This window comes from Branchiostoma lanceolatum, chromosome 3 (assembly GCF_035083965.1).
Source record: "Branchiostoma lanceolatum isolate klBraLanc5 chromosome 3, klBraLanc5.hap2, whole genome shotgun sequence".
In the NCBI taxonomy this organism is placed as follows: domain Eukaryota; kingdom Metazoa; phylum Chordata; class Leptocardii; order Amphioxiformes; family Branchiostomatidae; genus Branchiostoma; species Branchiostoma lanceolatum.
Genome location: NC_089724.1, coordinates 9,487,809 through 9,514,096, shown reverse-complemented (window position 1 = coordinate 9,514,096; position 26,288 = coordinate 9,487,809). Strand labels below are relative to the sequence as shown.

General features: G+C 42.0%; 2 protein-coding genes across 8 annotated transcripts in view; both read left to right on the top strand.

The window, feature by feature from the left end:
- Nucleotides 1–9,610, top strand: part of LOC136430098 (ras association domain-containing protein 10-like) — a 32,472-nt gene extending 22,862 nt beyond the window's left edge. For all 6 annotated transcript variants that reach the window (XM_066420391.1, XM_066420388.1, XM_066420387.1 and 3 more), the window contains exons 3-4: nt 1,256–1,364; nt 7,454–9,610. In XM_066420391.1, the coding sequence (XP_066276488.1) occupies nt 7,481–8,794 (1,314 nt within the window). In that variant the 5' untranslated portion in view covers nt 1,256–1,364; nt 7,454–7,480 and the 3' untranslated portion in view covers nt 8,795–9,610. The remainder of the gene's footprint in view (nt 1–1,255; nt 1,365–7,453) is intronic.
- Nucleotides 9,611–13,215: 3,605 nt separating this feature from the next.
- On the top strand, nt 13,216–24,924 carry LOC136430095 (soluble guanylate cyclase 88E-like). Of its 2 annotated transcripts, none has more exons than XM_066420384.1 (18): nt 13,216–13,689; nt 14,167–14,375; nt 14,593–14,799; nt 16,501–16,627; nt 16,827–16,946; nt 18,137–18,248; nt 18,408–18,467; nt 19,449–19,550; nt 19,680–19,797; nt 19,956–20,085; nt 20,475–20,621; nt 21,493–21,639; nt 21,819–21,975; nt 22,239–22,348; nt 22,489–22,572; nt 22,690–22,737; nt 22,972–23,235; nt 23,613–24,924. In XM_066420384.1, exons 1-18 carry the CDS (start codon nt 13,570–13,572, stop codon nt 23,724–23,726), a joined length of 2,376 nt encoding a protein of 791 aa, XP_066276481.1. In that variant the 5' UTR covers nt 13,216–13,569; the 3' UTR covers nt 23,727–24,924. The 2 variants fall into 2 exon arrangements, with proteins under 2 accessions (XP_066276481.1, XP_066276482.1); XM_066420385.1 differs by having other exon boundaries at nt 13,217–13,689; nt 18,420–18,467.
- Nucleotides 24,925–26,288: the final 1,364 nt, after the last annotated feature.

Here is a 26,288-nt window from a genome sequence, read left to right as displayed (position 1 = left end):
CCCCACTTTTAGACGCTTACATTGGTAATATCATCATTATTTATACTTTTGATTACCAGTTAGCTACATCAACACAACTTCTTACAGACAGCCAGTGTAACCCATTTACTTTGTTCTAAGAGTAAACCAACCATACACCCTGACTAGGAAATAACAGCCTTAAAAAAGTGTGACGTGAAAGCTACACAAGTACGTGTGAAATGTGAGATAAAAGCCCATTTTAATCATTGAATGGCAAACAACTTGAAGGTTTATTATAGGACATGTCAAACAAAGGCGTTCCTACAGGAACACGCTCTCTACTTGAGATTGCTCTGGTTTTGACCTTAGTCCGACCCTTTATGTGATTAGCGTATCGACCAGGACCGTTACTGTGGGCAAATATTAGGCATATCTTATCAACGTTGAACAATCCTTCTTTTCAACATGTGTAAAGAAAACATCTAGTTTGTACTTTGCCCTATTGTCTTATCGGAATTAAGATACTTCAAAGGGAGTCCCGACATTTGTGGTTATCACTGATTGATACATTTGTTATTAAAAGTTTAATGGAATAAAATGGAGTTCAAAATCTTGATTCAATATACATTTCTGATATGCATGTTTTAATGATGGAAGAAATGTGTTGAGTTAGCATAGTCAACGATGGTTGCAAAGATACGGTGAACTAAGTGCTAACGGTTTGCACCATTGACTCTATATCTAACATCTTATCTCTGCCAAAATGTCAGCCAAGACAGTTTTACGGGCCCGCCCTTCCTACGTTTGCCTACTCACCTGTTGAGTGCCTGACTTCAAAGAGGCACCGCCCCTTCAGGTGATGGCTGCAGTGTGTCATTTGCAGTGACAGGACTGGGCTGTTCCATTTAAAAGGGGATTTATCATTCCTTTCCCCCAATTCCGTCCAGTTCATCATCCCTATGAATGTCTTTTCTCTTTTGGCTCGATTCTCTGCAATTTTGTTTACTCGTCCACGACTATCTTTCTTAGCTTCCAGGTTTCCTGTTTAAGATTACTGACACTTTCTTCTCTCCCTGTTATTCAGTTGTCCTGCCCTCCCTCTCCAACACGGTGCAATGGGATCTCCCTTACGCACCCATGTACTGGTACAGGTATACACTCAAACACCCTGAGCCCACAAACTATGTTGTAGACCCACTTGTATGCCGTAACGTCGTAATCGGCAGTGCAAACGTTGACTAAGGTGGGAGGACATGTAGTAACGACTCCCCTGTTCTTCCCCACCCACACGCAGGTGTCTTAGCGACGCGCAGGTAACACGGCTACACACCTGTGGATATAACGTTTGCAGAAGACTTTCCAAGCGGCATGTCACACCGTGGGGTCGACTGATTTTTGTCTAGGTAAGTTTGTATCGTACTTCTGCCTTTATGTCCATATTAACATTAGATTACCAAGATTTAAATGTGTAGATAGTCAAATGTTTTAGGGGAGGGGGGGGGGGGTTGAATATGTTATATGTCGTTATATACTGTACGTTGTTTCGTGTCCATGTGTTACGTAAAATAAGGATGGGAAATCGTTATTGTTAAGTAGCCTTCGAATCCTAATATCATCGCTTACCTGGTAACCTGAAGTGCACTTTAGAAGCATCCTATAGGTTTGCAACGTAGTGGCGACGGCCATACAGATTTGTATTCCGTACATTTTGAGAATATGCAGAATCACCCGGTTTCATATATATATACTGTACCTTGCATGGTCTCAGCCCGTCTTGCTCCTAAACCATTAGATATTGAAATGGAGGAACCTATTCATCGCCTAACACCGCCAGCTATTCGACAGTAACAAGGAACAAACACGATAAATTCTCCCCGCCAGACCGCACTGTGCACGGCCCGAGGGATAAAAACGCCAATCACACATTTTTCACGTGCTTTGTCAATGCATGTTTCTCGCTGGGGGTCGTTGAGTGATTGGCATGCCCTCCCCTGAAGGTCTGTTCATAGTAGCTATGATTGTTTCTCACTAACAAGGCAAGTTTCGTCGGCTTACAATTATCTAGCACACTTAAAAGATAACTGAGGGGAAAGGGGTTATCTCAAAATGCTAAGTGTCTCATTATGTTGCCTTAAGAACAAAACGCAGCCCTACAAAATGATGACTACTTTGCGAGTTGTAGGTCTATCTATTTTGGGCGAAAGCTTGTTTGAATAGAAGTGGGGACACATGCTTTCTTTGTGTAATTGGATTAGAAGCCACAACAAATTATCCAGCTTAGATTCGAATTATGGCTACTGTGTAAAGAATCCTAGGATTCTTTCGAGTGGAAAAGACTTGCAAAAAATTCCTTTGTCGTAAACGGTTGAAGTGCAAATCATCATGTGTCATCAACCGAAATAAATTTGGTATCATGAAATATTTGCTTTGCGCCCGGCATTTCAAAGAGTATTCTTAAAAGAAGCAGTTGGTGTAGACAAATAGTCAAACATGTTGAGTCATGCGGCGTGCAAACCATACTTGTGAAACGTTTTCTGTTGTCTCACACGACTCATCTTCTGTTGCATGAGTCAATACATGGCGTATATTTGTTCAACGTTTACTATATGGCGGCATCTATTTATGGGACTGACGTCACAAAAAACACCCTGACGAACAAATAGAACCACCTGCTTATAAGTCTTGATTTCTCACGCCGTACAAAGCATGAAAACATCACCCTCCCTCCAAAATAGGTTGACCTGGGTAGTCATGTAGGTTAAATGACAAATCTGATATGATTAGACACATTTCCATGCATAAAATCTGTGGTGTAGATAGTAAGAAAGTGCCTCTTATTGAAACTTGTAAGGATTGATAAAAAAAAACTTTTTCGGGGGTTGGGGAGGTGAGTAAGGACGCCTTTGTATCTTTACCGTATAATAAGTGGGCTATCTCTCCACATGCAAGAGGCACGATATGCTTCATTATTATACTTATTGACCTGACCAGTTGAAGAGAAACTCTTTAATTGCTGAATACGTTTTATTATGTAGAGTGTAGTTTCAAGATGGCGAGGCTGCCATTTCCGGGCTTATAATATTTTCTAAACTCATTTGAAACACTACGTAATCATAAACATACAGATAGTCCTGCTCCGTCCAAGCATGTCTGACAAACAATGTACAATGTCTGTGATATCATCTTACTTCCTTCAAGCAGTAGCTATATGAAATATGTTCTCCATTGTGGAGCTAGACACGTTCGTTCTCATTGAGCTGTGAGAAATGGTCATATATCACTCCGCCCGTAACTATGTCAAGGTTTGTTTTCCCTCCCCAAGCGTTATTGTTCCCGCTTCCTAACTGTGCTAATGTTTCGTAAATAGCAAAATGGACACCCCTCACATCAAAGGGACGGCTGGCAGTTCCGCTTCAAGGCAACGTTTAACAGTTAATGTTTGAATATTTACCTGGACAAATATAGAGGAATACCAGACGTTTTGAATGGGGGATGTACATAACGTGAGACAGGGGGGAGACTGGGTGGTCTCGTCCCGCTGTTTTTATAGTCAGTAACTGAAGAATAGTCATAACAAAGCTGCTTGACAGATTGACGGATAGACACTTAAAATTCAACAGTGGGTCAGACGGTGAGAAAGTGGTACAGCAGGTGGTAAAGATTGGGTGACAAATTACTGTCCTGTTTTACGGTGTAAAGGCGTAATGTCTTCGACCAGAATGGACCACCTGAGAGAGAATTACAAAAGTTTTTATGGCTATCCCACCTAAATTTGTTTGGAAATAAATCTTTTGAAAAACGGTTTAAATAGCGTTTAAATAGGTATGATGGTCGGTCGTCTGGCGTAGCCTCCACCTGGCCTTCCTGCGGGCGTATGGATCGTAGAATTCAGGAATAATTGGCCAGTAGAGTCAGCCCACGATGAGGGTCAATATTTCGCCCGCTTTCAAATGAAACCCGGCCTCTGGTGGCCAAACTTCCCTGGCAAATATTCTCCCTATAGCTGGCGTAGTTAGTCTGGTAGAGACTACATCTGGCGCACGCGCCCAGCAAAGTAATTAAAGCCAAATGAAGTCTCGACATTTGGAAGAGTTGTTTAGGGCCTCGTTATTGCAGAAGTGAATTACGACAACGTCTCAACATTACGGCATGAAATCGATTTACTGTAAGCAGTCGGCTCATTTTACGACAGACACCCGATTTCCCTCACACACAGCGGTGGTGTGCTTCTAATACCATTCCTGGGGCCAAGTTGCCTTATCCCTGATCCTTATACAGACATTTCTGCACTATTGTCAATAGTGGAAAAGTTTGCACTTGACATCTGTCACCTGCCCAACACGCAGTCAGCTCCATGCTGTGTCAGTCGCTTTTCATCGATAGGAAACCCGAGGGTAGATTGTTACCATAGCTACTGGATAAACTATCCGGCGTTAACTCAACAACATGCATGGCTTCGACAAGAAACTCCTAGACGGTTCCGGACAGTTCTGCTCTTTAGCAACCAATAAACACGCCTGTTTGAACTTTCAGTCAGCGACAATGTGCAGACCTTTGGATTTTCCAATCTCCAAGCAGATTTTCCAGTGACAATGACAGTATCCAAAAGGTGGCCAACTGGACACTGATTTTGCCCTTTGGATACTGTCATTGCCACTTGTAAATCTGCTTGGAGATTATGGATTCTCTTCTTTTCAAACGCTGGTGAGATTTTTCCAGCGACACTTGTCGCTAAGCTGGTTGTGCTTTGTGTAAAAGGGGTTTTTGAGGACGTTTGTGTAAGGACAACTAGCTTGAATGAATGTTTGGACCAGTCGAGAAGCGTGTTTGTGCTTGTAACGCCACCTCCTTCCGTACGCAAAGGTTAAGAGGTTTGTATCATCGTTAGTACAAACTACAAACTCTTGGCGTTAACGTCGCCCTCTACTTCTGTCAGCTTTGTTGCCATGACGACGCAAAACAGACGAGGTAACGACATAATGGGAAAACACATCTGTTTGCTTAGAGGAGTGACACGATAAGAAACCACCTCTTAGCGACGTTATCAGTGCTAACGAGGCTTTAAAGACATGGTAGGTTCCATTGAAATTGCCTGATAAGAAGCTAATTGACACGCCCGTGAAGGGGATGAAGGGTTCTTGAAGATGTCTCTTGTGTCGTGTGCAAATAACATGGCGGGGCGATTGTTAACTCGTGAAAATTGAACGATCTTATCATTTTGTCCCGAAGCACTCAAAAGATGTGGGCCGGGCATTCCATTCAGGTGGCAAGGACTTATCGTTAATTGGTAGGAAGCTAGAGGTAACCCGTTAACCTTCAAACTGATGCTAGGGGCTTAAATGTAATTTGGTTCTGATGTTTTAGTTTACTTCCAGCTCACTATATGTACGAGTACGTCTTACCATGGTAAAGCCTCTACCTGGCTGGTACCCGGTATACCGTCCGTTGTAAGAGACCGCTATTGAGCACATGTGTCACTTTGACAACAAGAGAAAGCAAATTCTTCTCTCATAATCAAAGTTTTGAATATGTTATCAACACGATGTTATCTAAATATGTAAAGCGAATGTCGGGTAAAAGTCAAAGCCTTTTCTATTAGTCTAAGAGCAAAATGTTTGTGCTTTAGGGCAATCAAACTCTAACACACGTACATGTACCGGTGTTACATTTATGAGGCCAGAGTGTTTTTGACGGCGATAGCTTATTAGAGGTATAGCCACGGTCCATCAAATGTGTTTTTGTCTCGTTTGACGTACACTGAATAGCACCCCCGCTGTCCCTGTCCATATACTTTCACTCGTTAGTTTGATTTCTTCCTTGATTTATGGGGTTTATCTTGGCAGTCATTGGTCATATTCAACTTGGACAGGCTTGCCTTGCAATGTAAACATCGGAGAGTCACGGTTTTTTCGTAGGTACACTGCAACAAGGTTAAGAAAACGTTTACATCTATACAAAGCACAGTTGTAGGTAAACAAGCGTCGTTGTGTTTTGACGTCACGGCATTGCTTGGACAAATACATGTATGGGGCAAAGTGAACAGCAAGGGCGCCTCAAGTTTACATCTGCGTCTTTTCATTATCCTATAGTTTAGAATTTTTATTACCTTTTAGATAATCAATTGTATCTGCCCATACTTGTCTTAATTAATACGAGTGAAACGGTCTTATTAGACCGTTTCTGTTACTGAGTGTGTCTTTAAGTTAGTACATACATGTAGTGCCGTTTTCACCTTGATTGCACAAGATGGTAAGCACAGTCAATTTTGTATAAGTGACTACCTCTATACGAGGACCACCTGGCCAATGTGACCACTTTTCGGTGGTCCCTTAGATAATTTTTCCATTGACACAAGCATGTATGATACGGTGTCATGATAGTGACTACCTGTCCACATATCTGTACCAGATCATATCGGCCCCTCTTCTAGGGCAGTTTTGGCAGTACCAGCGTTTCGTATAGGTTCTTATGATTGATCATAAATGCAATATCAAGAGAGGTCCATATATGTCCTGTAGCTGTGTCGCATCTCAACAATAGAGACGGGTTTCTAAACGTATTATCTTCTTCCGATTTACTAAGTAATGGAATATTCCTCAGAGTAATCAATCCGTTCAGCATTCCTTGTTGACATAGGTGTACTTATGCTTTTACACGCGTTTGCCACACAATACCCGTTCACGTTTCCGTTCTGAAGGAAGGATTATGTTCGCCCACACACTATGTGTCATGTCAATCATTACCCAAGGAAAACAAGACGAAAAAAGGCTATTACAATTGTTAATAGGGTCAAAAATACCATGTGGCAATTAGAACACCTCAGAGCTGTCCCCTGAATGACTGTTTAGGCTGTAATGCAGTTTTTGACAAGAGTTGTGTGTTTTCTGTGCAGATTAATTGTTTCTAGGTTTCCAGGTAATAAAGCTGATGACATGGTAGACTTTACGTAAAGTCATAGGTCACTTCCTCATATGTGTACTTTACTATATGCGAGGACAAAAGACAATGATTGTGGAATGATTGGCATTCATGCAGACGACAATTGCACCTGGGAGTTAAAGCAGGTTTCTTTAGTCACTGGGCGGGACGTCAAGATGTTTTGTGTCGTCTGAAGTCTTGACTGAGACAGTTCTGACAGATTCGCTGTCTTCTAGATACTGTCTGGGCGAGTAGATGTTTGTTGGGTGCGGGTTTACATACAAATAGAGATGTCTCACAAGTCATGCCTGGCTTCCCCACAAAGCACGACCCGACCGATCCAAGTGTAAGTCGTCATCTCATCTCATGTGGCCAATTCACGTCGGTTACCGAATCCGCGCCGTTTTTATGGGCGCCTCACGTGACCCTGCGGGTGGGGGTAACCCTTCCCTGCCCTGCCCCTCCCACTTGTCGTTCACTGCAAGTTCGAGGCACTTAGAGGTGCAGACTGAGACAATTAGGGTCCGACCCCTTCAGGGATTAACCGCTCTTCCTCTGTGTTATGTCTCGGCAGGTTGTGCAGGTGGTCCCGCCGGAGAAGATGCCCACGCTGCGTGTCTGGGTGGACGGGGAGGAAAGGACGGTGTCGGGGATCTCCAAGCGGACGACATGTGGGGACGTGGTGAAGGCTATGATGGCAGAGTACGGCCTTGTGGAGAACGGCCACTCCTACATGTTATTCGAAAGATGGCGGGATTGCGAGAGAACGTTGCCGGTCGACTGCAGGATCATGCGCGTGTGGAAGGCGTGGGGTCCCGAGCAGGAGAATGTCAAGTTCAGCCTCAGGAAGTACCGACCGACCAAAGCAGCCGCGTTCGAAGCCTTCCACATGAACAAGGTAAAGAGATCACATTCTGTGAGCAAGAAGGAAAAGCTCAAGAGCCTTCGGCACGCCCGACGGACACACACGGCGAAGACAGCCGACGTCAGGCCGAAGGCAAGCGAACAGCCTTCGGCAGATACGACGGAGAAGACATTCGGAACTCTTGAAGAGTTGGTCCAGATAGTCATGAAGCAGCAGAACAAGATAGAAGAGCAGCTGAGGCGCATTCAGGCCACCGACAGTGAAATAGAGAGGCTGGAGACTAGGATCCACATGGCTCGGGTAAAATTGAATGGGACAAATTACGTACAGGACACGTATCTAGCAGGGTTGGAGGACAGCGACTTGTCGGACGCTAGTAGCCATTCGGAAAGAGCCGAGGAGTTAGAAAGGCTCATGCTGGCCTACATACATACGTGCGAGGATATATTCCGATTACAGGAACATATATCACTCGAGGAGACCAGAATGGAAGACTTGTCTATGGTAATCCAAGACGAGCTGAGCTTTCTCGAGACAAACGAGGGTGAAACGAGAGCTCTGGACTGGTGCAAGGACTCAATGGGCCAAAACGATCCTAAACATACCACTGACCCGTCGGAATGCAAGCCAGACCACTTACTCCAGGAGGTCATCAGGCAAACGTGCACTCTAGAATCCAATATCGACTTGACACAACACCAGAGGGAAGAAATGAGGTTCCTCGAGAGAGAGTTGTCTCTGAGAGACAAGCTTATCCGCGCCAAGCACAGTTTGGTGCAGGAATTGTACAAAGAACTGGAAGAGTTGGAAGCAGAAGACCGCGAAACACACGAAAACATAAGCAACGAGGCGCCAAAACAAGACTTGGGCGCTATTCCAGAATCCAAAGCGGTAGACTTGGTGGAAGCAAACACCTTGATTCCACAGCAGGGGAAAGGTGACTCTTCGCCAAAGGGGTCGACTGGCAGTTACGAGAACGACTCTGATACGGGACTAAGTTCTCTACATAGCCAGGACGACGTGGTAACAGTTGTAGAAACACTGGTTTGAAGAGATATACTGTACAGGTGTCTATCAGTGTTATGATAAGAGTACTCTGTATATAGATATGATATATTCATGATATTGTACATGCGCAATCATAACGAATTCTTTGTAATAATCCCATCTAACAATTCTGTTGTTGGCCAGTCTGTAACTATGTATGTTAACGTACTGTATATACAAAATACAGTTAATACGGTCTTTTGGCATTGTCGTTGAGTTATTGAACCCGAAGAAATAAGATTTTAAAGGCAACCCTGGCTCCAAAGATCAGCTAATCATAAAAAAAATCAACCGAATTATTTGATTTTCAAGCACTTGTCTTATTTGCAGTACTGTTTTTTGCCAGAGGTGGTTTTAAAGTATTATTGCATTATCATAACCGACGGAACCTCATTATCTGCGTTAGCAACGGAGTCTGAAGGATTTTAGAGGGAGGGAAATGAGATACACGAAAAAAGGAGCATTCAAAAGAACGTGGGTTGAAGAAATGCCCAAGCAATATTTCTAGATAGGGCCCTTCTACAATCACGTCTGTTCCGTCCCTAACGTCGGTGTTTTTGATCGCAATGTTTACGTTAGTACTGAAAGAAGGTGGCTAATTAATGATTATTTAGTCTGCCGCTTTCAACAACTACTGTTTTATGTTTTGGATTAGTTTCCTGTTTATAAGATTGAGCGCAATCTAGTGAAAGCTAAGCCAATTCACCGCTGTATATCCATACACGTGTATCAAAAGCCTGATGTATTGTATCAGTTGATCTCCTGTCATTCTAAATACATGCTTAGCCTAGTTTGATTAAAACAAACTTGATACTTTTATATCATGTTCGTTGTCGAGTCATTTGTTCGAATCGTCTCAGGTGTCCGACATCTTGAATTGGGGGGCTGTCAGTTTCAATGACAAATCCCGTGTCACGTGTCCGCCGCCGTATCACCTGACCGAAATGCTTTTCGCACCGACATGTACATAGCCCATATTATCGTTACCCATCCTTCAACGTTTGACAACAAGTTGTATTTCTATTTCACTCGACTCCTTCTACGATAATGGTATTAAGAGATCTGGGTTAAAGCGTAAAGAAGATACTTCGTCTCACTGACGACTTGGCTGTAAAAACCATGTGTTACGTGGTATCAAATTGTCACACACTGGTCATGATTACCCCTACCAACGTCAAGATAAGATCGCTACGGTGTTTTTCTCAAAGGATGAAGGTACATGATCACCGTGAGCGTTTTGTGCCCTTGGAGTTGAGGGGGTCTGCCGTGCTGACTGATATTTCCCAAAGACAGGTGTGTCCGGTGAGGTTGAGCGGCTGTGTAAGGGGTCTGTGGCCCGGTTGAGCGTCTGTGTAAGGGGTCTGTGGCCCGGAGCGTTACACCACCGCCCCTGGAATGAAATTACCAGTTGTTTATCCAAATTTGAGCTTCTCAGATTCAGAGAGTGCACGACTCTAGTTTTAGGAATATGCAACAGCATGACTCTCCTTAGATTAGTAGCATAGTATCATATATCCCCCCCAAAAAACTTTTTAACATTTGATTTTAAGACCCCCATAGGGCAAAACTACGGTGATCACAACCTTGAACACACATTACATAGGAAAACCTAATAAATCATCTAATTCTGACAGGTAACACCCACCCCTCCCACTATTCTTTAATGGTGTGTCCCTTCGACCTTTAAGCGACCTTTAACGATGTCCGTCTGCGTTTGTCAATATGTACATGACACAGATTACGAGACAGCAAATTTACCTCCTTTAATCACACAACTTCAACTTTTCAACCTCAGTGGTGAAAGACAAAATTTGTTCGGCGCCCACCAATATTTGTTAACGTCACGAATGTCTGAGCTTAGACAAAATGAGAAAATATTGTGACCTCAGGAGGGCTAAAAATATGGACAGGTGAACTGATGAATCTGCCATGTTTTGTATACACAGGGTGAGGCAATGGACTATGTTTCCTTACCTTTGTCAATGTCTATCTTAAGTTAACGTTTAGAGGGACGTCAAGTATAGCTGAAAAGGACAAGAGTAGTGTCCATAGGTATAGCCCAGGTAGGCCAAGTTGATTTTATTATATGGATGACATCCTCTGAGGACCCCAAAACTGATGCGAGCGTGCGAATAAAAAACGTTTGGCAAAAAAAATAAGTTGTGAAATTATGAAATCTACGTGGTCAGGAAGGTTAAATAAATGAGTAAACACAAAGAGTATGGTATAGCGCATAAATTTTTTTTCATTTCTTCACATCTTCTTCTTTGTCTTTGGAATCGATTTTGGCATTCTACGACATTATTATCGTTTTCCAATATTTTTTTTGGTGCAATTTACGGCAAGCATTTGATTCTTTATCAGCTGCTTTGTAAGATCTACAGTATGGTCAAAAACCTTGTATTTTTTGTGGAAACGGACGAAAACTGATGCGTGCGCGGATGTCATCCATATAATCAAATCAACATGGCCTTAATAGGATTTCGTAGTGGACAATCAGCTGGCTTAGGTGGTATCCATGGTTGACAGGAGTTAAGTTATTAGACGGTGATCAATACTTTGTTGGTTTAAAAGGCTGACTCTGACATGGTAACCTGTACGTTCTCATTTTGAGAGCAAATCAAATCATGCACCGATGATAACGTGAACGAGTAAGGTTGCCGTACGGTGGTTTAAGTGACTCCTACCAGGGAGGCTAACTTTCGTTCTGTGGACGATAATGCCTTGGCGACGTGGAATTGGACCAAATAAGCTCAAACAATCTCTTGTTACACAGTTTAGTTTACAGATCTCCCCCGGTATGATGGTCCCCTTGTTAATCCACTTTCCACGGGATTTCCGTCGGTAAACCACAATCCTGTTTGTCTTCGGATTTCCTTTTACTAATCTGGACCATGTAAACTGGTCCGTGCTTCGCGCCCCCATTCCTTCATTCACGCTCCTGTTGACGTGAACATATACCTGACGCTCCTGGCCCATAGAGATGCGGTGCTTCTTGCACTGCATTTATGAAGGATAATCGCTAGGTGGCCTCGTTGATCGCGGTGAAGGTTCCAGGTGGCCTCTCCTTACATCTGGATAACACTTGTGATTCAAAAACGATCTAGGAAAAACATCACGACGCAAAAACGACTGAAGAGATGAAGACCGGACACGACAACTTTGCATTTCTATGAAATGATGGTAATTTGGCGATATCCCTTAACAACGCCCATTGCAAAACTGTTGTAAATAAGAGTTCGCGATCGGAGATCGCATACCTCCCTGAATACAAGTATTCTATCTAATTCTGCAAATGACTTATACATGACCATACATTTACACAATCTATGTATGTTTATGTAACTCAATGCACTTTTAGCTACCTTACACATCTCACAAGTATGAAATTACTACCATTCACCACTTGATGAATGATGGCACTTTTGCATTAATTAGTCCCATATTTGCAAGAATAGCATATATAAATGTTTCACCTGCCATAAAATATATATGTTACATGTATTAAAGTCCTCTATTGGAATTAACACTGGAATTATAGAAATAGGATTTTCTTATTGATTACACAAGTTAAGTCCAAATTTGCATAATTTGCATGTCATTATGTTAATCTTTGAGTTACTCTTTACTTACCCTCTCTTGAATAAATATAAGAAGCTGCCAAGAGGACCAAACGCACAACGAATCTCTCTTACATCAAAAGCTATCTGCCACTAAAGAATCAAGGCCATAGCATGCACCGGATAAAATGAAAGAATCAAGACAATAGCATGCACCGGACTAGCCTGTATTTACACAAGCTCTCGGCCGGAGGTTACTGACCCCTAGGGGGCTGGCGGTTACAGGACCGGCTGGCCACTAGGAGCGCAATTCGTCAGGCTAGCACCGGACAAAATGAAAGTACAACAAGTTGGTACTGCAGCAGAAAAAAAGTTCTGCTGCAGTACCAAGGTTAGATACTAGGGGCCCAAGCTTGACCTTGACATTCGTCTTGCCAAGACCTAACCATATACCAAATATCATCGCAATCCATCGAGGCGATCTTAAGTTATGCTGGCGATAGATATTAATGAGACAAGCAAGCAAGGAAGTACACACACAGAGATGCGACAATAACTATTCATCCATGTGTCATAATAATGACAATGATAACGATAAGCGCATGTGACAGTGACTATGTATAGATCTGCAATCTGTGTAATGTTCTTCGCACGTGTTGACACTATATATATATCCGACTGGTGTTGATTAAACAAAGCATTACCTTTATCTTCCCACAAGGGAAACGTAACAAGACAGCCCAATAGGTTAAACAAATCTGTCTATTATGCATTGGAAATATGACATCTTTCCCAGAGAGATTAGTTGTCATGGCGACAGGCTGCATTCTCATACAGGAAAATGGTGTTCGTGGATACGGTGACGTGTATTTATCAGGCCGGCGTGCGGTTCTTTGGGCGGACAGACAGATACTCGGGGTGGGTAGAGGTAGACTCGGTGTTCGCTAAAGCTAACGTCGGTCACGGTTCAGTTTTCATGTCACAGCTCCATTTTACCATCAAGAAACGAGTACAGTTTTCGCAGAGAATTTGCTAGAGAAGTTTACAAGAAGCAGCAGAAATATTTCAGAAAAGGTAACTCCGTGGCGAGATGGGCTGTCAAAATATCTTCCACCAGTTGTAAAGATATCGCTTCTACCTTGAAATATACGCGAGTAAAACGTCCTGCATTTTTGCAAGGCTTTTTGGCAATAGAATTGGGCACGTACTACGCCAAGCATGTACGGTTTATTGTTGGAAAGCATCAACGACTATCTGAAGGGGGGGTACGGAGAGGCGGTATGGAAGCTGATCAGAGAACGGGCAAACGTCCCGCACCACTCCTTTGTGACTCATCAGGTAAGTCAAGCGTTTTATATTTTGTGATCGACAATGAATAGTTTATTTTCAACCTCTCACACGTGGAGGTTTGCAATGATTAGGTCGCATTGCACTGGAAAAGTAACAGTATTTAAGGATTCCCCTAATACTTCGTAACATTTCCTACAAAGATAAAGGCAAAGGTTGTCCCATATTCTTTTTGAGACCTTATGGGCGGTAGGTTGTCATCCTCCGTGTCTAGGGCACGAACATAGATTTGAACGCGGAGCCAATCCCTCTCCTTCACCTTTTATCCTCCCAAGCAAAGTCAGGTACCCATGAGGTACACCTGAGTGAAGTGAGGAAAGTCGTGTCAAGTGCCTTTCCTAAGGACACAACGTCTAACCAGGATCGCCAGGAAGCGAATCCGTGACCTCCTGATCTCGCGCCCGCTAGCCAAGCCATTAGACGCCACCGTTCGAAAATGTCCTATATATGTATCTTGAAATCCAATAGGTTTACTCGGAGTCCGTGATCCCGCGCCTGGCTAAGGCGGCGTCCGAAGTGACGGGCATGAACCATGACGAGCTGATGGACGTGTTCGGCATCAGCTTCGTCACGTTCGTGGGGCAGTACGGCTACGACAGGATCCTCCGCGTACTCGGCCGCCAGCTTCGGGACTTCCTCAACGGTCTCGACAACCTGCACGAGTACCTGCGATTCAGGTGAGTTTAAATTTCTTCAACTTCAAGAAGACTGCACGATGTTTTAGACTGAAAGCAGAACACCGCCGAAAATGGCTGCTGTCTTGATCTTGTAATGGTCAAAGCTGAACTCTATCCGTATCCATTGTACGTGTATGATCTCTCGTTCTACATCGGAAAATCGTAAAAGAAAACTGGTTGTGAGATTGTAACCTGTCAATGTATTTTTGGTTCCCAGTTACCCAAAGTTACAACCCCCGAGCTTCTTCTGCGAGGAGGAGACGGCCACAGGGCTGACCCTCCACTACAGGAGCCGCCGGAAGGGCTTCATCCACTACGTGAAGGGGGAGCTGCGCCAGGTCGGCAAGCAGTTCTACCAGACGGACATCGAGGTGGAGGTGCTGAACCATGACGAGACGGACGACCAAACGCACATCGTTTTCAGGTAAACTCTTCAAGAATGTCTTATTCTCACATACTATTCGGCTTGAATTATTTCATGAGACAACTAGAAATCGAAGGTCTCATAACTCCTTGAAATATTTAGAGTTTTGTGAATTTTCTAACGCCTTAGGCCTAAACTGTGATGTTGTCCCAAATTGAGAAACTGACCTAGGTACGGCAGACTACTCTCCAAGCAGAGGAGTGGGTCCGGCAGGTTTTTGACGTGTTTTAGGCGTTTTTGTCCGGCTTTCTACTCTGTCATGTTTTTTTTGTCTAGCCAACCCACAAAAAAAACATGACAAAGTAGAAAGCCCGACAAAAACGCCTAAAAACGCGTCAAAAACCTGCCGGACCCACTCCTCTGCTTGGAGAGTACGGCAGACTAGTTGACTCTATTGACTATACCACTCTACAACAGCAAGGCCGTGCTGGTGGCCTGTAATGCTGCGGTACTTGAAAAAGCTGATAGGGGTTCCAAAATTGCAAGGGTTCATTGGTACCTCAAACGTATAAAAGTTCATACAAATCCATCACCAGGGTCTTAAGTTCCGGTCCGAAAACTCAATGAACAGAGCCAAAACCAATACCTCCCAATGGAGCTGAATCTCCTTCTCGCAGCTAATAATACAAAACAATTTGCAAATGATATGCCATGGAAACGTTATAAAACATACGTGACCGAAAGAACATAATTTGAGCGAACCGCTAACACCCCAAATGTGAGCCTATATCCGCAAGTGAATAACGCTATTCAGTGTAAGTTTGTGTAAAATGAAGAAAAGTTGCTGATAGCAGCCGCATTCCTACTGCTTCGTTACAACAAGGATACTGTCGTTAGATAATATCATGGTTACAAAATCGTTCGGTAATCATTACTAAATACAAGGATCGTAGGCTACGTCATGACCCAATTATGCATATCAGGGCATGTATACGGCCCGTTACTGTTACTGTAGCAACGAGTCACCATACCATGAATGTTACAGCTCTGATGCAATGATAGTAGTACTGTATCATATTTTGGAAAGCGAGACACGGTCACAGAACCCTCGTGCCAAAAAAAGAAGAAGGATCTAGGAGAAGAGAGAATTGCACCCTTTCCTAACCATTCACATTACCAGAATCATTTAGATTTGATTTTGGTGTCTTTTTTTGTTTCAAGTGTAGATTTTACATGAGTGCAAATGTATGTGAAAACATGAACGACCTGATTTTAGGATCGGCCATATTTGATACCTTGACTCAAAACTAACCATACATGTCTCGCCGTCTGTAGATTAATCCTAGTAGTGTTTCTAGATATAATTTTAAGATAACGTCTTAGAAAGAGAGTAACGAGCAACTACATCTGCTCTGTTTTAGCCTTAAGTTATCTTCTCGGACCGGTAAGTCCCAAACGTGTGACCATCTGACGGTACGTTTTCTTTCTAATCGGTCCACTGCCTTTTTCTGGTCTTTTTATTTCTCCGGTTCTGTCAGCAAGAAGTATCAGTTTCGTACCGGTACCATATGCATGTACCTATATCCACCCCTAAATGATACGGTAATAATGGTAACGATACTGCATTTAATCACTGTTGAATCGATCTCAGAATGGTTAAAGAATGCGGCAAATGCGCACGGAATGAAGAGATATGATGAACAAAGAGACGAACTAATCTATCACACACCAGACATAATAAAGATCTGTCAATATCCGCAGGCTCCACTTCGACAACACCGCCTTCAAACAGAACCAGCAGGCGGACCTGCGACAGGAGGAGGAGTTACTGCCCGTGCGCAGCGAGCTGTTCTTCGAGGTGTTCCCGTTCAACGTCGTCTTCACACAGGTGAGGTTTATGGCTCCGACTATTTTCATAATCAGTGAAATCTGCAAGACAACTGTTAAGTCTCGACGTCCTGCCTAACAGATCTTTTTTCTTTTAATCTAAAGAATTCATTTTAGGAAATATTGGCAATTTGGCGCAAAATAGAATGATAAGAGGAACTTTAATATGTCTAATACACGAAGATGTTTGTTCTCTTCAGGACATGGTGATCCGTAATGTTGGAGTGGGGCTGGAGGCCATCATGTCTGACCTGGAGGGAAAGAAGATCAACGACTGCTTCCGGGTCGTCCGGCCGCTGGTGGAGTTCACGTGGGACAACGTATGTATAGACGAATAAGGTCGTTCACGATTTCAAGTACTTATGCGCAGTGACATGTTTTGTGGGTCATATGTCAAAGGTGAAGAAGTCCCCCTAGACATGAAAAAACGTCTGAATATTACTATGCAGATTGCGACAATGTTCGAGAAGAGAGCTGCTTACAAGCGAGGGGCCTTCACCTTTGACTTTGCGCATGCGTACTCGGAGTCGTGAGCGACCTTATCATTTTATGTCTCTCTCCAAATTTGTGTTCATCCGCGTCCTATGTTTGTTCTGTTAACGTTGAATAAGTATCATACTGCATTGTCGACAGGAAAGCCCATTTTCAATACATTTTTGCAAGGTTACTTTTTCTTTGTTTTAGGACGTACTCACTCGGTTACACCAAGGAGCTTTAAAAAATTAAACGCTGCTTGGTTCAACCAAGCTGCTTGGTTCAACCAAATTTTACCTGATTAAGTTAACAATCCAGACCTAACCAGTTATCATTTTTGAACGTGAAAGCTCTGAAAGCACGTATTTCATATTTTGAGCCAGTTCTTTTAACCCTGTCGGTAAAATCCAAAATAAACACACCTACTCAAAATTAAAAGAATAAAATTTCGACAAAATTCCGGATTCTTTAATCTTTTATATTGCAAACCCAACAAAATATTCGGATCGAGTAGACTTTGAAAATAAAATTCTAGAACTTGAATTCCAAAGCTAAATTTTAAGGCAATTGATTAAATGCCCGTTTAGGACGTAAACTAGAAATGGTTATATTGTGGTAGATTCGAATAAAAGCTCATTGACCAAAAGTGGCTTTCTTTACGTTTGCTCAAGAGGGGCGATTTCACGCGCCGTGTAAGTTGTCATTCCTTAACTTTTACATTTTCTCTCAAAGCCATATTTACTTTGCATGTGCATACTCTATTTTCCTGGTTGTGTGTTTTATCAAGAGCTGTATGTTGTTTTCTGTATCATTCCATTCAAGTGGGTGGAGCTTTAATGCATAGCAACAGAGATGAAAACGTGCCGACGATACCGCAAGGCACACGACTTTACTACAGCATTATCCTACAAATTCGTTTATCTGTTATCCTAAAAAGGTGAATTGATAAACCAGCTGTGCAAAAAGCTACGTTTTCTCTTTCTTACCAACAGATTGATTGGGTATAAGACAAAGATGTATTGTCTTGTCGCTGCAGGTGTTGTCTCATACTAACAACCTGTTTGAGCTCATCTCGCGAGACCCCATCACGAGAGGTGGCGGGTATGGTCGGAACTCGGGAAGCGAGCCCCTCTACAAGAAGATTCAAAGTGAGTTATGTTGTAAATTATGTACATCAATTACTTGTATTTCATCTTGAGGTAAAGCTGCACAGAACGAACAAATGATATTTTTGCTTTGGAATTTTTCAGGAGGCTTATGCTTCTCAAGTTACATACATGGCACCTAATATCTATCAATGACAATAGTGAATCTTACAGGTTCTCTACAAAGAACACAAGCCAAGCATCATCTACATGCACAGCACGGTAAGTTTGCAGATTTTTATGATGTATAATCAGTTTCATACTGAAGAAACAAACAGCGGCAAGTCACTCAGAAACTCAGAATCGCAATTCATTTGTTGCAAATCGCCCAATTACATAAATGACCTTTGCAGAATTAGCTTTTATATGTTATTCTCACCATTACTTACTGGTCTCGGCGGCTTAGGTTACTGATAGCTGTGATTGCATATAGCTCTCAACTGACACCGTGAAAAAAGAAACAGTTTTCTGTTTGTTGCTCCAGCTGGTTCTGAACTCTCTGAGTGACGTGTTGAGGGTTAATAGTAGTGCCCATCGTTTCTGTCTTTGAGATCTACCCACGCGTCGACCTTGGTCAGTCATCAAGAGAGTCCTCCTCGATACTTCCTCAAATCGCAGAGAACAGGGCCCGACCGAAAAATCACATGATACTTGTGAAGGTAATAGGCCCTTGATTTGGATATGTTGATGCTGCTAATTGAAACACACATGTACAGAAGTGAAGATTTTGACTTTGCTTTGAAGCCTTTGTTAACGTTTTTTTGTTGTGTTGTAATACCTTTGATAGAAAAAACAGCCATGTTCCATGGACTGCCTTTGTTTACAGTCATGTTTGATGATATATGTATAAGAGTAATACCAGTCGACCATAGAAACGTGGCCAGTTGCATAACAGAGAGACCTACAAAATATTACAAATCTCGGAGTAGTCGTTTAGTATAATTACTTTAGATTGTATTCTGTGGAACCGCAGTGATATATGCACTACATTTGGAACGGAATAAACTCTAGATCTAACACTATAAGAAATTGGACTTACGGTGCCGTCTCTGCATCAACAGCATTTCTCAAGGTAGAAATGAAGACACTAATTCCAGGACGAGACCCGATATACATGTATATATTTTCTCACTATATCTGGTTGATATTCACACAACGAGTGTTTTGGATGTATAATTTTTTGAAATTAAATTTTTTCCGCAGGTCACCACAATGGGGAAGGCGAAGAACAACAGGAGGGGGAAGGGGAGGATCGCAAGGCGCTGGACACCTCCCTGGAACTGCTGGCTTACCAAAGCATCACCGGTTTGTCTAGGAATTACATTCTCTTTCAAAGTGCGGCATAGTGTAGAAAAGGGAGATCTCCTGGATTCTGTGCATTCTGGTTCGATTCTTCAATACCTTTATACTCACGAATTTGTTTCACTCTGATAGATGCGGCACAGGAAGGAGTTGACGGCATCGAAGGATCGTCCAGTAATTGTCTAACACTTAAAGGGCAGATGATGTACATGAAGGAATGGGATTCGGTCATCTTCATCGGAACTCCAATGTGAGTATTGACATCGTTATGTGATAGATACACAGAAACACAGAAAATAACATAGAATTACATGTATCGTACTGGTGTTTTCTATATGGACAAATTTCAAACTACATGAGCGAAGACAAAGGCTTACTAGACTGGTGTCATTTTTCGTCTTTCCATAGCATTGAAAACTTGGAGGCGATGTACCGGATCGGCTTGTTCATCAACGAATTAAGCATGCACGACTCCAGCAGGGACCTGGTTCTCACTGGAACACAACAGTCCGCCGAGCTTAAACTGGCGCTCGATCAGGTAAACGATAACTTGGTATACACATTTTGAAAAAAAAGATACCCAGTTAATATAAATGGTATTCCGATGCAGAAATCTTATCCTAGACCATTTTTTAAGGTTTATATACGTATCATACTCGTTAGAGTATTATTCATGAATATCTATGTAACTATGTTGAAATACCCTTTTTTCCATCCATATAATGACTAGTCTTAAAATCGATGGCTATTAGGAAATTTTACTTACAGAATGTAGTACTGAAGAGAGATTAGGTTAGGAATCAATTAGGATGTAAGAAACCAAGTTCCGATTAAATCATGTCTCTAGTTTTTACAAGGCCCGGGATTTATCGCAATTTATCCATTACATACTACTCGAAAGTCATTCCCTCCGTTTTCTATCTTCAGGAGCAGCAAAAGAGCTCCAAGCTAGAAGAAAGCATGCGGCAGTTGGACCAAGAGATGAAGAAAACGGACGAACTGCTGTATCAGATGATACCGAAGACAGTGGCCGATCGACTGCGTCGCGGAGAGCCGTCCGTTGAAACTTGCGAGGTTTGCGACCTTTTGCGACACTTCGACTTCAAGTCCGCATGGGCCCTACAGCAAACATGCGAGGTTTGGGCAGTTTTGCTTTTGGGCCACGCACGTGACATGAGGGTCATACGACATCTCTGTGTTTCGACTTACCCTTCATCTTATTGGTGCTGTTTGTATTCTGAACTGACCCAAAGAAATTAATGATCCAAATTACGATTTCTAATTACTTTCATTTCGAACTTTGAATTTTATTACGTTGAAGTTTTTCAATTTCGATAAAGTGCTAAACAGGAAACCAAAGAAAAATCCAGAATCCAAATTCATCAGAAATGCCGTGACGTGGCCGAAAAAGGCTGCCTAATGGAAATAGTTTCAAGGCACTTAGTGCCATGATGCCAACTGGTAGTATGTCAATTAGTTTAACACTGCTTGGCAAAATCTAAAAAGGCTCCCTTTTTTGCACTAGATTAGATCAAGCGGAAATATTTCAGGAGCTTTGCACCCTCTGCTGTTTGATTTTCTCTGACGTTGTTTACCAATCAAGTGTACATGTACTAACCATTCCTGTCATGTTCATAGCGTGGCTTCAATCTGTAATCGTTTTTTGCAAGAACAGCAGTCACGTTGTCAGTGTTCTCAGATGCAATTTGTGCAGGCATGTGCATGTAATATGTCTGTTTCGCTTGTGATTTTTGTTGAATTGATTTCATGTACTTTCTCATCCAAAAATATTCTTGACGTGATAAGCAAACAATGGCGACATAGAGGAAATGTTAATCTTTTCTGCAAAACCCGAATCAAGCAAAGCGTCTTTGTGGTGTACGTTTTTAATCATTAGTTAGGTTTGTTTGTTTGTTTGTTTCTTTTTTGCTTGCTTGACATGTAGGTATTCCAAGAGGTCACCATCCTATTCAGTGATGTGGTCGGCTTTACCAAGATCTGCAGCCGCATCACACCTATGCAGGTTGTATCTATGCTCAACTCCATGTACACCCTCTTTGACCAGCTTAGCGAGAAACACCAAGTCTACAAGGTAAGACTTTCGTTTTTGGGCGTTGGCACCGCGACATAATGCTTTTAATTTCACTTGAATTCTGCAACTCCACATGGTTGCAAATGCACAGTCACTTTGATAATGACAGATCTTGCACTCGAAATTGGTCAGCACCATATGCGTAATGAGTATTTAACTTTTTTATTTGAATCTTTCAGGTTGAAACTATCGGCGATGCTTACATGGTCGTCTCTGGTGCTCCGACCACAACCAAATACCACGCTCACCACGTGTGTGACATGGCTCTGGACATGATCAAATCCATGGAACATCTGAAGGATCCATCCACGAACGAGAAACTGCACATCCGAGTTGGTAAGTCATCACTCGTGTTATTTCAGCTCGCGAGTTCGAAACAAAAAAAATTATGTGCTATAGTTTGGTCCATCATGGAAACCCGCTAGGTGTTCTAGGCAACAACAGAAATCTACACCTTAGTACAGACATAAAAAATTACGCATTCACGACCATGAGTTAGAAAACGTTTTATGCTTACTTAATGTTTTCCACAATTGTTCGCGTCTCTAATAGTGTGTAACTAAACATTGTTTGTTTGTTTGTTCTTTTCCCCAAACAAGGAGTGCATTCCGGTATGGTAGTGGCAGGTGTGGTGGGACTGAAAATGCCCCGATGGTGTCTCTTTGGAGAGACAGTGAACACGGCATCTTATATGGAAGCCAGCGGCGAGGTAAATGGCTATCTGATTATTGTTATCCGTTTGATGTAACTTCTTTAAAGCTTTATCCTATTCCAAGCGTACGTAATATCTTACCATATATCCATTAGCTCAGTTTAAAAATAGTTACCGATTACTGCCGTCCCACCCAGGGCATGCACGTCCACATCAGCCAGGTGACGAAGGACTATCTACAGGGACAGCCCTACATCATCGAGGAACGCGGGTCCATTCCCGTAAGTGCTTCCATTCCCCTACAATATCGATCAATTGTCTCCTTGATTATTCAAACAAGGCTGGTATTAGCTGTTGATTTCATAGCATTCTTTTATGGACAAATATTGTTTTCGCAGGCCAAGACAACCAGCCAGGCAAACGAGATCAGAATCCAGCTCGGCGAGGTAAGGGTTTTGGAATTCTTCTGACATACTGATCTTGTATTAATCTTGTTGGAAGTATCAATAACAGTAATATCATGCAGAAATTTGACTTTAGGTCTAAATGTACTATTTATTTCAATAAATAGCGTATTTAATTTCCGTCCTACTGTTGGCTTTTAAACTGCTGTGATACTTCATGTTATGTTGATGTGTCAAGTAGAGCTAACAGTAACCCATGTTTGACGACATGTACAGGGAAATGAGTTGATGAAGACCTACTGGCTGAAGGGGAAGCTGGGGAATGACGGATCCGGAGGGGAGTCAGTTCTGTCTCCCAGTCCCCCGGAGAAGACGGACTCCGCCAAGAGTGAGGCTGGCTCCCGTCCGGCTACCCCGCAGCTCAACTTCACTACCACGGTCGTCGACAATGACAAGACGAAGGACACAGAAGGAGAATCACGGGATGACAAGAACAACGAGCCGGAAGCAGTCGGTGCAACAGGAGGAGACAATAAAAGTGTAGGTTCAAGCGTTACCCATCTGGGCCAGGAAGAAAAGGCTAGGACAGTCATTTGATTCGCTATTAATGTGTGGGGACATAAGACGCACTTCTCACTATAATGAATGAAGACATTAGTGCACATTCTGCCACACTTGGCTAAGTACAGGTCACAACAAAACAAAATAAGAAGTACAGTTAACGGATATAAAAGAATATGACTATCATTAGATAAATTCTACTTCTCCTCGCTTTCCGGTTATAGTAGATATAAAAGAACACACACATGTATACAATAACTATAGCGCTATCTATCTTATAGTTGAAAGTATCTAAGTTGCGTAAGAATTGAATACACTTGGTGTTAACTTACTTTACTGACGTCTCTGTTTCACAGAATGACGGGGACGAGCTGGATAATGCAGAAGAAGAGGAGAGAGGGAAGGAAGGGCACAGCCTCCGCAAACTGCTCAGGGCCAGGAAGAACAGCAGTGTGTGCTGCATTTCCTAAGGAACGCGGTTTCATTCCAATATTCTGTAATGTATCACGGATATGTTCGACTTTGTGTGTATAACATCACGAATCGAATCGTGCTGCTGACAAAATGCTTGTTTGTGGACGCTGTAGTTCATGCCTATCCCAGTGCGGGAAAATACCAGCATGGATGTTAAAACTAATTGCACAATTAACAGGAGGCGGCACACGACAGGCATTACTATTATATATCAGTAAAGTGTTAGATCAGAATAACACCGTTAGTTAAAAGTGGTCTATATGTATATGTATTGCTACGTATTCCACCATTAGAAATTGAAGCTACGGCGAGTGAGTGCTCCTCTTGACCAACGACTATATTGCAATGTGCAAAGTAACAAACATTTCTAGCCTTATACGTCAGCCTGTGGTACTCTATCTAAATGTTATGCAACTCTATGTATCTGTCTTACACTGCCTAAAGGTTCAGCGTGCTCTCCATATGTCTTAATCTTGAGAACGCCTGTTGAAAGAGAAAGCGTCCTATAAAGGAGTAGAGTGGATATGACCTGTTGAAGTATTATATATGTGTTGTGAATAATCAATTTCAATCTGTCATCTGTCATCCAACAGTCACCGTGATTGTTGTCATAACTCAATGTATTGTATACCAAAGTATATCATCTTACGTCAACTATGAGGGCTTTAAGTTACTGTAATATACGCAGAATATGTAACTCTGTAGAATATTTCTCAGTGATGTGGTATGAAACATAACCTGCACATTTCGTGTCGTACGGCATAGTTATGTTTGTGTAATATGAGAGTATATAACATACGTAAATAAACATCAAGTATATAAGTCTTATTTATATAAGCATATACCACATGTAAGTATACATTGCATGTGTATAAAGATTATGTCATTGTGTAAAATAATCAACTGTGATTTGATATCAAATGCGATTTCATTTACATTATCAAGTAGTAACTAGAAGCTGGAAAATGTTACACAGTCTAGCAAGTTTGCTTGCTCTTGCTCTTACTTTGATCTACTACGACTATATTGTAATGTATTCAGTAACAGGCATTCCTAGCATCAAATAAGTCCGTGTTACGTACTGTACCTGTTGTTTCTCACATTGCCAAAAGGTTCAAAGTGCTTTTGATATCTCAAAAGCTTTAAAATGCATGTTAGGAGAGAAAGGATCCAATAAACAGAGTAGAGTAGTCACGATGTGTGGAAGTATCTACAGGTGATATTTTGCTGGTTTAAACTACTCTGATACGGCAGCCGGTACCCGCACACTTGGAGAGCGAATCAACTCTCTACAACGATATACCTCCTAATACTGATACTAATACTAAATCCGAAAAACAAGGTCTGAACCTTAGTTGTTGTGTGACTAAGTGACTTGTACGCTACATAAGTTATGAGAACCTTCGTATGATACATCATCATCTGGTCGACGGTCTCACGTATGGGTGCTCATGGGCCTCGCTCCTCCATCCCTCCCTATCCCCAATCGCAATGGACAGGCCCTCCAAAGTACAGTTTGCATCCTGACACAGTTGATGAATACAGTCCATGTAAAAACCGAATGAAAATAACACATTTTACAAAAAGGTAATGATTTTGATACTCCTGTAGAAAGTTTGTATTTTTTGTGCAATATAATACATTGAACGCGTGGAATTGGATCAAACAAGCGAAAGCAATCTCTAGTTACAAAGTTTAGTTTACAGATCTCACCCAGTAGGATATGCCACTGGTTCATGCACTTTTCACTGGATCTCCGTTTGGTTAACCACAATCCTGTGTATCTTCTTATTTCCTTTTACTAATCCGGACCATGTAATTTGGTCCGTGTTTCGCCCTCATTCCTCCATCCATGCTCTATATCTTGATGATAGATAAACTAGAGTTCAACGACCTCATACCTTCGCCAAATGATTTTAACCATTATGACTGACGTATTGGGAGTGTTTTTCACCAATTATAAATCATACCAGTTGATTGTCTTCACCCAAATAACAGAAGTTGTCCAAAGTGTAAGTTTAAAAAAGAAGGTTATGATAACATTTATTATCAATTATGCAAAGGTGGTCCTTTGATTCAACGATGTTCACATTCACATAACTTCCAAATGCCACAAGCATGAAATTTCCATAATTCACCAGTATGGAATTATAGTCGTTTCTCATTAATTATGCAAATTAGGCCTACATTTGCATATTTTCCATCTGTCAACGTTCCTCTCTTCCTCAGTTACAAATGTCACATATTCGAATAGTCATATCATGGAACACAGTGGATTTTTGAAATTGCCTCATTAATTATGCAAATTAGAATCTGGTTTTCATAATTATCCTCTAATGATACGAAGCATCACGTAAGCTATCTACATACCAAAAATCATGACCATCCATCAAGCCCATCTTGAGTTATAGTATTTGCTCATTAATTATCAAATGAGGTCTTCATTTGCATAGTTGATATCTAATAATATTTCTCTCTTCCCCAGTTACTTGTGTCACATGTTTGAGAGTCCTATCCTGGAATTTGGCGGATGTACAAACTTTCCTCACCAATTATGC